The sequence below is a fragment of the Lissotriton vulgaris genome, chromosome 11 (genome assembly GCF_964263255.1).
Source record: "Lissotriton vulgaris chromosome 11, aLisVul1.2, whole genome shotgun sequence".
NCBI lineage: Eukaryota > Metazoa > Chordata > Amphibia > Caudata > Salamandridae > Lissotriton > Lissotriton vulgaris.
In genome coordinates, this window is record NC_141699.1 from 469158551 (window position 1) to 469172754 (window position 14204).

A 14204-nucleotide genomic window follows, 5' to 3' on the forward strand; every position below is an offset into this window, starting at 1 on the left:
ACGCCTCAGCAACATCGGCATACAAGGAAAAGCCTTGGACTGGATCATCTCGTTCCTAGCTGGGAGAACTCAGAGAGTCCGACTTCCCCCATTCAACTCAGAGGCCACTGAAGTCATCTGTGGAGTTCCACAAGGATCATCACTCAGTCCCACCCTCTTCAACGTTTACGTGAGCCCACTCGCATCCATCGCGCGCCAACACAACCTCAACATCATCTCCTACGCCGACGACCCCCAATTAATCCTTTCCCTCACCAAAGACCCCAACATCGCCAAAACCAATCTGCACAAAGGCATGAAAGAAGTAGCCGAATGGATGAAACAAAGCCGCTTAAAACTCAACTCAGACAAAACGGAGGAGCTCATCCTAGGATCTTCCCCCTCTGCCTGGGACGACTCTTGGTGGCCCTCCGCTCTGGGCACAACGCCCACACCCACAGACCATGCACGTAACCTTGGCTTCATCCTAGACTCCTCTCTCTCGATGTCCAGACAAGTCAACGCAGTCTCATCCTCCTGCTTCAACGTACTTCGCATTCTCAAAAAGATCTTCCGCTGGATCCCCCTCGAGACAAGAAAGACTGTCAGCCACGCACTGGTCACAAGTCGACTGGATTATGGTAACACACTATACGCCGGAATCACAGCAAAATTACAGAAAAAACTCCAACGCATCCAAAACGCATCAGCGCGACTCATATTGGACATCCCTCGCCAAGATCACATCACTGGACACCTAAAAGACCTCCACTGGCTTCCCATCAACAAAAGAATTACATTCCGTCTTCTCACCCACGCACACAAGGCCCTCTACAATCTGGGACCCGAATGCCTCAACACTCGCCTGTCCTTCTACAAACCCACCCGCCAACTAAGATCGTCCAATCAAGCCCTCGCCGTAATCCCGCGCATCCGAAAATCCACCATGGGAGGAAGATCCTTCTCCTTCCTGGCAGCCAAGACCTGGAACTCACTCCCCACTCGCCTCCGCCTTACTCAAAACCACATCTCCTTCAGAAAAGAACTCAAAACCTGGCTATTCAACAAATAATGAACCCCTTCCCAAGCGCCTTGAGACCCTCTGGGTGAGTAGTGCGCTATATAAATGCTTGAACTTGAACCTTTGAGAAGTCTCACTTTCAGACAAAATGTGAGTCACACAATCACTTCAAACGTATATGAATGCATGAAGTTTGATAGTAATGTATGACTCACACTACCTATAATGTGATTGGCTAGCGAACAATCAGCTCTTTTCAGCCTCTGCTGTTATTGGTTCATAGTTTGACTTATCCCAGGTCTCCACTAACGCCTAAACGTCATAAACTATACGTATGTAGAGATAAAAGAAACACCAAACAACTCGGCAAGGAGAAATCGGCTTATTGTTGTAGTCATGCGTTCAGCCATCTTAGAACATTTCCTGTTAATTTTTGACTGTTTCATCTAAGTTCTAATAATAAAACAAATGAGTACAGGACCGCAGTTAAAACGCTTAACAGAAAAGTTGACATCTATTAGCTACTATAATTGTGTACCGAGAAACAGTTTATCTGTAATTTTAGTATTGATTGCACTATAATATTGTATTACAGATAGGAGCTGGATACCTGTATACAAATACATCGGATGGAGCAACTTTTATCAATATTTAAAGCATGCTTATTTTACATTTTCCGAGGTAGCTCTTATTATAAAAAAAGTTTTGTAACAGTGTTCAATTGGATACGAACAGCTGCTCGTATTCCGCTCAAATTGTACACGTTTTGGATGGTACCGCGGGCTACTGTCCTTTTCCAAGATGGCGGTCGCGGTACATAGACATTTTGCTTGTCCTTCTTCGCTGTTTTGTGGTTTCCAGGTTGAATTGTTGTTGGCTCTAAGATGTTGGACTCCAGGTGCCCGGGACGGAGGCACAAGGAGGTAGCCCAAGAGGAGGGGCAAGCACCCGGGGTCGGGGCGAGGATGAGGAGAGTCACCATCTTCCTAAACGGGACCGCGAGGAATGGAAAGGTAAAGTTTTGTGGAGAAGGGACAAGAATGAAAACAAGAAATGGATCACTTCCCATTATGATACTAGTGTGTACAGACAGACTCTATGTCTGAGTGCAAGATAAGTACAGGTTGACATAAAGAGGAGATGCATTTTGCCCACCCAGGTCACTGTGTCACCAAGGACTCATCGACCCAGCAGTCCTGGACGTTTCTTTTGCAAATCGTTGTTTTCTGGGCGTATGTAGTGTTGTAACAGGAGCGGACCAACACTGACTATCAGGATGCATTATGTTATTAAACGAAGTCAGAACATGACCACTGCGTTTTTTGGATACAAAGTGATACAGTGACCTTGGGTGCAGCATGTGATGCTCCTGTGTAATATAACTCGCTGATGGGACGTAGGTCGATAACTGATAACTTTAATGACATTGTTCATGCTAACTGCCGAATAGAAGAATATGCTAAGAGGAGTTTGTTGAACTTTAACGTTTGTGCGTAGGCCCGGGGAGTTGTTAACCACTTCCCTTTCGCCTCTCCCCAAATTATTATCTGTTTGCATCACACTCTGTGGTGACATGCAGTGGTCAGTGCTTCATGTTTATTTAGGGACCGAATCCGCTTGCATTTTATGCTTAATAAATATCTAAGAGCTGGTTACGTTCCATTCTGACACTGCTGTAGACTAAAGTTGGCTTGTATAATTATTATTATTATTATTAAGGGGCATTTATAGAGCGCCTGGTTACGCAGAATGCGTGTCCCCGCGCTGAACTGAAGCACTCTGAAGGAGTAGTAGGGGGGGGAGCCCACTTATTTTGAGAAGAGGTGAGTTTTTAGTTTCCTCCGGAAACTAGATTTGGAGGGGTCCAGACGGAGATTGAGAGGTAAAGCATTCCAGCTTTTAGCCACCAGGTGTCGGAAGGATCTTCCTCCCATACGGGCCTTTTTCACCCTAGGGACCTTAAGTAAGCCTCCTTGCGAGGAGCGCAGAGCGCGAGCTGGTGCATACCTGGTGACTAGGTTCTGGAGAGGTGCTGGCGCCTTCTTAGCGAGGATGCGATGGCAGGTACAGAGGGATTTAAATTCAACTCTGCTCCTCACTGGCAGCCAGTGGAGTGACTGGAGGGCAGCCTTAGAGTCCGATCTTTTTGGGAGATTTAAAATGAGGCGAGCAGCAGCATTCTGTAGCACCTGAAGTCGATTTATTGCTTTACAGGTAGCTCCCATATAGAGTAGGTTACCAAAGTCCATGCGTGAAGTGACTAGGGCGTGCACCAGCGTTCTGCGGGCGGCCGTAGGAAGGAGAGCTAGGACCTTCCGCAGAATTTTTAAAATGCTGAAGCAGATGCCCGTCACCCTGTTTATCTGTGGTCCGAAAGACAGGTCTGCATCGAGCCAGACCCCGAGATTTCTGACTTCCTTCCGTGGTGTGGGGGCCTCACCTAGGCATGGTGGCCACCATGCCGACGTCCAGACAGATGGGTTCCCTCCCACCACGAGCACCTCGGTCTTGTTGCCATTTAATTTCAGGCAATTTGTGGACATCCAGGTTGCTAGATCTTGCATGCAAGCCCTGAAACTGTCCATGGCAAGGCCGGGTGCACGCGAGAGGGAGACAACCAGCTGTGTGTCGTCGGCATAGGATACAATTTGCAGTCCGTGTCCCTCAACAATAGGAGCCACTGGGGAGACATAAAGAGTGAAAAGAGTTGGGCTCAGGGACGATCCCTGCGGAACGCCCTGACCCAGTTCTATGTCTCCGGAATAGTGGTCACCTTGACGGACCTGGAAACTTCTCCCTGTTAGGAAGGATTGGATCCATTGGAGTGCGGCTCCAGATATACCTCCATCATTCAGACACTGTAGCAAGGTGGAATGAGCTACAGTGTCGAATGCCGCACTCAGGTCCAATAGGATAAGGGCCATAGTGTGACCTTCATCCACCCCCTGCCGTAGGGACTCCACAGCCGTCAGTAGTGCCGATTCCGTAGAATGGCGGGGGCGGAAGCCAAATTGGGTGTCGTGCAGTAAGGCAGCTTTGTCTACGAAATCCATAAGTTGGAGATTGACCGTTTTTTCGGCTACCTTGGCCATATAAGGTAAGAGAGAGATGGGCCGCAGATTGTCTAGTTTATCAAAGCTGATAGTGGGTTTTTTTCTGAGAGGAAGGACCACCGCTTTTTTCCATTCTTTAGGCACTGTCTTAGTATTAAAAGACACGTCCAGTAGATGCCTAATGTAGGGCTCCAAGACCCCCAGGCTATCTCTTAGGCGTTTGGGGGTGGTAGGGTCCCGTGGAGAACCTGACTTTACAGATCTGCAGATTTTTAGGAGAGTTTCTGTGGGTGGGGTAACAAAATTGGTCAAAGTGGGTGCGTTTGCCCTATCCCTTGGGCTTTCCACAAACTCTATCCCATTCGTGGGTTGAGTTGGGAAGGCCGAGTAAATTTTTGATATTTTCTCGGCAAAGAAATCTGCGATTCTGTCACAAGACTCAGGCGAACAGTCATCAGGGACCGTGACAGATTTTCCACTGGAAAGAGTTTTGTAAAGCAGAAATAACTCCTTTGTTGAGTTACCAGCTTCATTGATCTTGGTCTCATAATGTGTAGCTTTCGCCTTTCTAATCAATCCATGGTAGAGTCGCCTCTCAGACAAGTAGGCCTCTCTAGTATCTTTGGAGAAAGCCCTACGCCATTGCCTTTCTGCTCTCTTCAATAAAGTTTTTGCATTACGCAGTTCACTACTAAACCAGGGTGCGGTTTTTTGAACACGGCCACTAGGTTTGGTTTTGGCTAGAGGGGCTGTAAGATCTAGTGCATCGTTGATGCGTTTGCAGAGATAGAAGTTAGCCGTATCTGCATCATCCCCCCCTGGGTCGCCTCCTTTGGTTAGTTCCTCGCAGAACTTAGACTGGGAGAAGGAGGCCCATTTTCGCCTAAGATGATACAGTGCTGTGGGTTGTCGGGATCTACCTTCCGGGATTTGAATGGTAAAAGGTACCAGGTGATGATCCGACCAGGGGATAGGGATGGGAGTCTTCGCTTCTACTTCCCCCCAGTTAACAAATATGGGATCTAGTAAGTTCCCTAACTGGTGGGTGGGCCCACTTACAATGTGATTCAGTTGTAAAGCTCCTAATACTTGACAGAAGTTTTTACTGGCGTTGTCGGACGGGTTATTGAGATGTAGGTTAAGGTCGCCGAGTACCATGAATTTATTTTTGCATATCGAGGTCTCTATAATGTATTCAACCAGACTCTCCTCAAACCTGGTTGAGGGGCCAGGGGGTCTGTAAATTAACATTCCTTCTAGTGTGTAGTTGTTATTCACTTTTATCGTGAAGCTCCCTGCCTCGCTGTCCAGGATAGGCACATGGTTAAGCTGGCATCGTAGACTGTCCTGTGCAACTATTGCAATGCCCCCTCCTCTGCCTATGGGTCTGTCCTGTCTGTATATTGTGTATCCCTCTGGGAGTGCCTCTAGGGCATCAGGCGTGGATTCCTCATCCAGCCATGTTTCGGTTAAAAATACCAAGTCCCAATGTGTTTCAGTGAGTAGATCATATAGATCTAACTTGTGTTTGCGTAAAGAGCGGACATTAATCAGTCCGCATTGTAAGGTATAGTCCGTCGTGACCATACTCCTACCAGGATCATAGGAGAAGTGACAATGTTCGCAGCCTATGTTATCCTCTACTTTTAGTTTGTGCTTACACAACTCAGCAGTGCTAGGGCAGAGAGCTAGCAGTTCTAGCTTGCTCCACCGTATATATGGTTCTCACGAGGGACATGGGGTATAGCCCTAGACCGCGTACGATCGCGGACGGGCGCAGACGGGCTTGCCTTAGGCGCGCCTTCGGCGCGCAAACGGCGCTCCCGCTGCGCTCGTCCGCTGCGCTTGCGCTGGTGGCCCATTTGGGGAGAGAGGTTGTGGGCGTGGCCTGCCTGGGGGCGTGGCCTCGTGTCATGAGTGTTTGGCGTTCTTGCTCCGACTCTGGCACCAGACAGCGCTAGGTCCGCTGTAAGTGGAGTGGTAGCCTGGCTTTTTAATCAAGTACAGGTATTTTAAAAACGAATAAACAATCAAAGCAATGTTTAAAAATGCGAGCGTCTAACCTCCGGCTTCCGCCTCAGAGGGTGTCAGTTTCAGTAAGACGCGCTATTGGTCTGCGCTGTCTTAAAGGCGGGGGATGTGGGCGTGGCCTGCCTGGGGGCGTGGCCTCGTGTCACGAGTGTTTGGCGTTCTTGCTCCGACTCTGGCACCAGACAGCGCTAGGTCCGCTGTAAGTGGAGTGGTAGCCTGGCTTTTTAATCTTGTATTTATGTGCTGGCGTTACCAATAGGCTTCCAATATACTCTGGAGATGTTGTGTACATACTCATTGGACCAATGAGTACATGCACAACACCTCCTTAGTATTTTGGAAGCCTGATAAGATTTTGTTGTAAATCTGTTTTACTTTCGAAATAAAGGTAAAACACAGGACCAGGTATACACAGCGTCATTCCCACAACCCTATTTAGAGCCGGCCGCGTCATATAGATGTGCCTCTACAAGTATGTAAGGGCAGTAGCAGGGCAACTTAAACACAGCATGTCACCTATAAACCTTATTGAGTCGGCCGCGTGGCATAGCATGCAAAGCAATGTTGGTTCGTAGTGGTGATTCACAAAGCCCATTAAGAACATTATCATCAGAACGTAGGCAAAGGGCCCAGAGGAGAAGAAACGTGATGTGCGAAAAGAAAGGAGTCAAAGAGAGAACGAAAGTTAGAGAAGACAGGTAGCAGTAGAAGAAAAGATTGTGTGGGCGGGCGGAGAGGGGGCAGAGCCAATGGTGCGTGCCACTGGGGATCCCATTACTTAGTAAAGGAGGCTACATGCAGTGTTAACCCGGGTGTGGGAGCAGCCTATCTGGGTCTGGCGGGAGGACAGCATCTTCAAAAAGTCACAGCGCTCTAAGTTAGGCAGGCAGGTAGCGTGCATGTTCTAGTTTGCAAAGGTACTTAATTACGGGCTTCCAAACAGCGGTGAAGCGAGTGTCTTTGGCTTGTAGACCCACTGTAAATAGCTCCATGGTTATGACATGCCGTAGGCGCACATACCAAGTGGCAATTGGGGGGCCTTTTCTTCTTCCAGTGTAGCGCTATTAGTTGCTTGGCTGCTCCAAGCTTATGCAGTGCTAGAATTCAATTGCTACGGGTGAGTGCCTTTAGATTGACTGGTTTGATACCCAAGAGGATCGTGTTTATGGAGGCAGGCAGGGGGAAACCAAGTACCCGTTTGATATGACTGAGGACTTCTTTCCAGAACAGGGTCAGGAGTGGGCATGCTCACCAAATATGTATGAAATCCCCAGTTGCAGCCGAACACTTCCAGCACAAAGGGGAAGAGGCAGGTAACATTTTGTGCAGCCGGCCAGGTGTGTAATACCATTGAGTCATGATTTTGTATGCTTTTTCCCTTTGCGAGATACTGCGGTATACCTTGGGTATGTCACACCATAAACAACTCCATTGCGAGGGTCTCATTTCCGTGGTAGACCTCAGTTGCCACTTATGCTTGTACGGATGGGTAGACATCAACGGTGGGTGTTGTAGGATCTGATATGTGCGAGAGATGAGGCCCTTCAACTCGTCAAAGGAGTGGAACTGCCGCTCAAAGGGGGTGAATAGACGGGTTGCCGCCTGTTGCATCTCCAAGGAGGAGACCCAGTGTCGCAGTTGCGCATACTGTAGTCCAGCTCCGAATGGGAGGTGAAATTAATCTCTGCACTGCGTGAAAGTTTTAAATGTCCCCCCCCTCGTGGAGATCGCTGACCACCCTGCATCCCCCCTGTACCCATTTAGCAAAAGCTTGGGAGCGGTAAGCCGGGGATAATAGTGGATTACCCGCAATGGGAGTGTGGGGAGAGGCGAAGGTTGTGAGACCGCTGCGCACAGCCGCCTTGTGCCAAATATACAAGACCGTTTTCGTGGGTACGGCCATATAGGCGCTTCTAGAGCGCGCTGTACGGTGAAGCCACGTAAGATCCCAGGTAGTGCGCCCAGTTACCATCCTGTCCTTATGGAGCCAGATCTTTTCACTTTCAGTGGTTGTCCATTCCGAAGCGAAGCGGAGATGAGAGGCCCAATAATAGTCTAGAAGATTGAGACAGGCTAGTCCTCCCCTACCGCGTGGCAACTTGAGGATGTTCTGGGAGAATCGTGGTCTACGCCCACCCTATATGAATGTGGTATGGTTGCGCTGGAGGTCCTGTATCTGTTGTTGCGGGATCGGAGTGGGGAGGCATTGACATAAGAACAATATTGTTGGGAAGATCGACATTTTGATGGCATTGATTCTGCCCAGCTATGACATTGTCAGGGGCTTTCACCTTTTCAAGTCCTCTAGCACAGCCCTCCTACATTCCCGCTAGTTAATTTGAGTCCAAGTATCTAAGAAGGGGATTAGCTTAAGGCCAACGATTGTATCTCCTCCTTAGTAATTGTGAGATTCAGGGCCCAGGATTAGCCATGGTTGATTTTGAGGCCAGAGGCCTGTTCGAAAAGCGCCACCTTTTTCTGTCTACCCCTCATAGGAAGTCCATGTATGTCCGCCCTCTGTCTGATCATCTCCGCTAGAGGTTCTACCACAAGGGCAAACAGCAGAGGCACAGGGGGCAGCCTTGCCGGGTGCCCCTGCGAATAGGGAAGGGCTCTGTGAACTGCCCATTGACCCGAACCCTGGCCTGCGGGGAAAGGTATGGTGCCATAATCCTTGACACCATGTTCTGGCCTAGTCCGACTCTCTGCAGCACCGCCCGGAGAAAGTCCAGTCCACCCGGTCAAACGCCTTCTCTGCGTCGAGCGACAGAAGGCAGGCTAGTATGTTCCGGCGATGCGCCTTCCCTGCCTGATAAGATTTTGAAGTGGGAGTGTTATTGTTATGTTACAGCAATTTGTTTAGTACACATATACCCTAAGGTATCTTGGCACTGACTACTATTTAACAGGAAAGGAGCCTAGTTGTTAAAGAGGTATGTTTTTAACTCCTTTCTAAAGGATATCTTAGCTCTGATGGGGCGGGTGGGGCAGATTGTTCCAGTGCTTTGTAGTTCCAACAACAAAGCTTCTGCCTCCCCAGCTAACTTTGTGACTTCTGGGAGTCATCATAAGATTTGCCCCTAACAAGTGCAGCTGTCTGCCAGGAATGTATCTCTGAAATGAGTGCTTCAGGTACTCAGGGCCAGTATTATGTAAAGCCTTGCAGGCTATGCACAGAGCCTTAAATTTTCACCTTACATGAAATTAATATTTTTTAATCCGTGTACAGCTCATGAAATGAATATTTTTCAATGAGTGAGGTACAGAATAAAAAAAATACCTAGAACATACTCCTTGTTGGTATCTGATGATTCACAAAAACGCCAAATTAACTTTCAGCTTTAGAAGCCCCTCTTCAAGTCAAACCGCAGTAATACCAAGTGGTATTCTGGAAGCACTTCACCACTGGTTTCACTGAGGAAATCGCGTGACCCAGGGCACAGCAAGTGGATGCTTTGAAAGACTGGTGTCTCTATAACTCACTGTTTATTTCTGTTGAAAATGTGTACCTAATAATAGAGTGAAACAGGCAAATATGGTGCTTATCTTATGGTTTCTCTGCTGCAGTTATTTGTCAGGTCTGTGAAAGCTAAAAAAATCTGCACAGTACTGTGTAGATGTGCAACTCTTGCAGAGTTGTGATATTCCTTTAGTCAGTAGTCCACTATCCACTACTGGGCAAATGTATAGCACCTACACAGCATCACATCAATATTTTATAATGTCAGTGCTCTCTTTTTTTAATTTATTTACTATAGTGTGCAGATTGCCTACACTGCACTGTCGGTGCTGTATCTCCCATATAAAAACAGTACTGTAGAGAATTTTCCTAATATATGCTTTTTAAAAACTGCATAGTCAATCAGTCGCACCATGATGTGATTGCTTGCATAGAAAAAGCTGAAACTGGCTTAGTTCCTTTAATTACATATTAAAAGAGGAGAGGACTGGCTGTGGAGAGCTTCAGGCTGTTTTTTTAACAGGATAGGATCCCCTGGTTTAAAACAGACTTAGGACTTAGAGCAAATGTGCTTTTTAAAGGTAAAGTCATAGATTACATTTGCCTTTTCAGACGAGAATAGTGGAAGGCTGCTACAGCTACATAGAAAGGTAGATCAAAAATGCAAGTTCCATATATTTCATGCAGTATATGAGCACTATGCTATAATAGTTTTGTAGTGTCAATGATAGGAATCCATACCTCCAAATTCTAGTTGATATTTAAAAAGAAATGCCTTTTAAAATTGGCAAAAAACTGGTGTGCGGGTCTATTGGGATGTGCTAATTTAGATATTTATATTTTACATTGCTGTTTTCTAAGTAACTGGACATTCAGAGCACATTTTACTTCTTTTAAGCCCAGCCGTTTATGGAGTAATTAGTTAATGTTACACGTGTTTGATTACTTGAAGTCATTACATGTAAACATAAAAAATCAGCAGTTTCCTGTATACCATGATAAAACATGCTAATAATTTACATTGAGTTAAACAATCAATGCGATTTTTAAACATTATAGCAACATTGATGAACAAACTTTAAAATTCTATGTCAGGACCGGAGGCTTCGGATTATGCTTTTCTTCCTTCGCTTTATTACATATACAAAAAACACAGCAGCCTTAGAAAAGCTCCAATCCATGTTTAAACTACAGAAAACTTAGAAACAAATGACTTTTTAAAGTTTGTAAGTCCAGGACGAACTACAGCTCCCATGAGCCTTCCAACATTAGTCCTTCTATTATGTCCACTCCAGGTATGATAGCCAGTCCTTCCTCAAACTTCCTCCTCTTTCTTCGCTGCTCATGCAGCAGTCAGTTAAGTGATTTTTTCTACTTCTCGTTTTAAGGGTCTGTGACGCTGTATTTCCCGTCTGAGGTTTGACGGGGGTGTTTTGGGCTCTGATAGTGATTTATATGTGGATTTTTCCCCTACAGAGCCCCAGTCGCGGGAGCGTTCTCGCTCCTTTCGCGGCGCTTGTCCCGGCGGCGGTGCGGTGATTGAGCGCCTGCCAGAGGGCGCTCGAACGTCTCGCCTGCTCCTCGGCGCGCATCCCTTCACTCTGGGGAGCCGCGCTGAGGAGACGGTATGTAATGGAGCTTTGCCCTCTCCACCCCTTCTACGCCCGGGGCTCCGGGTCTGTATTTGGCCCTAATTTGCAACTCTGACGCCCTTCGGGGTCTGTATTTGGCGGAAGAGGCCGCGGTGAACGCCGATAGGCGAGCGCACGTTTTTGGTGACTGTGTGGTTAAACGCGCATTGGGGGTGGTCAGACCCGGTCCCTGTGTGGAGGGTCAGCGCGTTGGGGGGGGGGGGGGTTTCGTGCAGCCCTACCTTGCCAGTTCATTTGGCCCAAAAAGTGATTGCAGCCTAAGTCGCCTGCCCATATCCTGTTACCTGACACCCTCTGTAAGGGGGGTAAGGCTCACAACTAAGTTTTTGCGGCAGTTTTTCAGTTCTTAGCTTGGCAGCCATGGAACAGGGCGATTATTTTGAAGAGGAGCCCCACTCCTACTTACAGGATGAGGAGTTTTATCAGGCAGTCAACAGCTCTATCTATCGCTGTGGGCCTGAGGTGGTGGGTCCCATGGAGGACCGCCTGTCAGCGCGCATTGTCGAGGAATGCGCCAAACTGGCGCAGGCCCATTTGGGAGCTCCTACTGGTCTCCCGGGCCCCTCAGGTGAGGGCCCTCCTGCCCCAAAGAAATCCTGCAGGGAGGGGGCACCGGAAGGGGGGCAAGGGGTGGACAGGGGCGCCTTTGAGCGTCTCAGAGACGCTTTTTTAGCCAAGGCGACTGCTGTCCCCTCTGCGCCACTTTCGGGTCCTGAGCCTTCAGTGGTTTCGGAGACCGCACCTCCGTCTCCGGGGCTGGATTCCCCCGACACGGATGACGATGGGGAGTCGGTGCGCTCTTGGCGCCCCTCGAGCTCGGCCGCTGAGTTGCCCCGGGACAGTTCCGGCACGTTGGACCCGGATGAGATTATGCATCCGCGGTCCGCCGCCTGGACTCCGGGAGACACGGTGGCGAAGTTCGTGGCAGATCGCCTGCGTAAGCCTTTGGAAAAGGAAGCCAGGGGTTGCCTGCGAGGGGAGTGTCTGAGGTCCACATTGGAGGGTAAGGTGGCCCTGACGCTCGAGTTAGACGCGAAAATGGCCACCTTCCTCGCAAAATTTATGAAGAACCCGCATAAGGGCATTGACTGTTCCTGACGGTCGTGCCAAGATAAATTGTTGGACGCGGTTGGGCCCGCCATGAAGATCCTCGACATGGCGGAAGAGGCAAAAGCCAATGGCACGGTTATTTCCCCTGAGGTTTTGTCCAACTGGGCTCAGCGAGTAATCATTTTTGGGGGAAACGCCAACTGCGCCCTGTCCACCGAAAGACGGAGATCTCTGCTTATCAAGCTGGATCCGAAGTTGGGTGATTTGGCTTCTTCGGAAGCGGGGGCGGTCGCCCAGGGCGGCCTCTTTGGGGAGCCTTTCATTAAAGAGCTCGGCAAATTTGTATCCACCTTCACTTAGCTGGATAGGGCGCAGTCCAGCATTAAGCGTGTGTTCCATCAGCGTTTTTCCCAAGGGGCCGGTCGGGGCAGGGGCCGCCCGACCGGCCGAGCAGGGCAGCATGCCAACGGTAGAGGGCAAGGCTCCAGCAGAGGCCAATACCAGACCTCCGCGAACTTCAATAACTTTTACCCCACGAGAGGGCAACGCTTCGGCGGTCGAGGCTACCGCAAGAACCCTGGACCCAATAATTCCAACGGTAAGTGTCCTGTCTTCGGACCAGGTTCTCATGGGAGGTAGGTTAGCGGCCTTTTACGAGGAGTGGGGGTCGCTCACTGCAGACGCCTGGGTTTTGCAAACCGTGCGGGGGTTCCCCATAGAGTTCTACGACCGGCCCTTTCAGGAGTCTTCTCGGCCGATAATTTTTTCCGAGTCCGACGCGTGCTTGATAGACGGAGAGGTCTCGGAGTTACTCCAAAAAGGAGTCATCGCCTATCAACGCGGCATCCCGCTGGTTTCCTCAGCAATGTCTTCCTAGTAGACAAGACGGATGGAGGCAAGCGTCCGGTGATCAACCTCAAGGAGTTCAACGGTTGGTTGGTCTACCGACATTTCAAAATGGAGGGGGATTCACCTCCTTCGGGATGTGCTCCTCCCACGGGATTGGATGGTGAGGCTGGATCTAAAAGACGCGTATTTAGTAGTGCCCATCCATCCTCCACATCGGCGTTTCCTTCAGTTTTGCTTGAAGGACAGAGTGTTCGAGTTCACTGCCCTTCCCTTCGGTCTTTCCTCGGCCCCTTGGTGCTTCACGAAAGTGCTTCACCCGGTGGTGGAGTTCTTGCGGGGACAGGGTATTCGGATGATCGTTTACCTGGACGACATCCTTTTGATGGCCCAGTGTCCAGTGATCTTGACTGGTCAACTTCAGCAGGCGGTTCTGCTTCTCCAGAGGCTGGGTTTCATCAACGAATCCAAGTCGATCCTGGTTCCGTGTCAGGAAATTACGTTTCTAGGTTTTGCCATAGACTCCATCGGAGCCTCTCTCAGTCTACCCTCGAGGAAGATAGGCAAGATCAGGCATACGTTACGACAGACGATTTCAAAAGACTGGACCTCTTTGCGACAAAGGCCAGAGTGGTAGGACTTCTGTCATCCTCCATTCAGGCAATTTTTCAGGGGCCGTTGCACTACAGAGCGCTCCAGCGCCTCAAGGCCCAACACCTCCGAAGGGGCATGTCCTACGACCAGATGGTGCCCCTCTCAGAGGACGTGAAGCATGAGATGTCCTGGTAGCTCTCACACATTAAGGCTTGGAATGGTCGGGCGATCTTCGGGTCGGTTCCGGACCTTGTGATAGAGTCCGATGCCAGCAGGTCGGGTTGGGGTGCCCGTTGCGGGGAGTTCTCCACCGGCGGCGCCTGGTCATCCGACGAACAACAGTTGCATATAAACTGTTTAGAGCTTTTAGCAGGGTCTTTCGCGGTCCGCTGTTGGACCAAGGATTCCGTGAAGTCCTGCGTTTGCTTAAAGATGGACAATGTCTCGGCGGTTCGATACGTCAATCACCTGGGAGGCCCTCGCTCCCGAGCTCTGGCGGATTTGGCGAAGGAGTTCTG

At 49.3% G+C, this 14204-nt stretch overlaps 1 protein-coding gene across 1 annotated transcript in view; it reads left to right on the forward strand.

Moving 5' to 3' along the window:
• The first annotated feature begins 1832 nt into the window (after window positions 1-1832).
• The window catches only part of KCTD9 (potassium channel tetramerization domain containing 9), a 221654-nt gene continuing 209282 nt past the window's right edge, over window positions 1833-14204 (forward strand). The window contains exon 1 of the mRNA XM_086943531.1: window positions 1833-2013. Coding sequence (XP_086799657.1) covers window positions 1885-2013 — 129 coding nt within the window. The 5' untranslated portion in view covers window positions 1833-1884. The remainder of the gene's footprint in view (window positions 2014-14204) is intronic.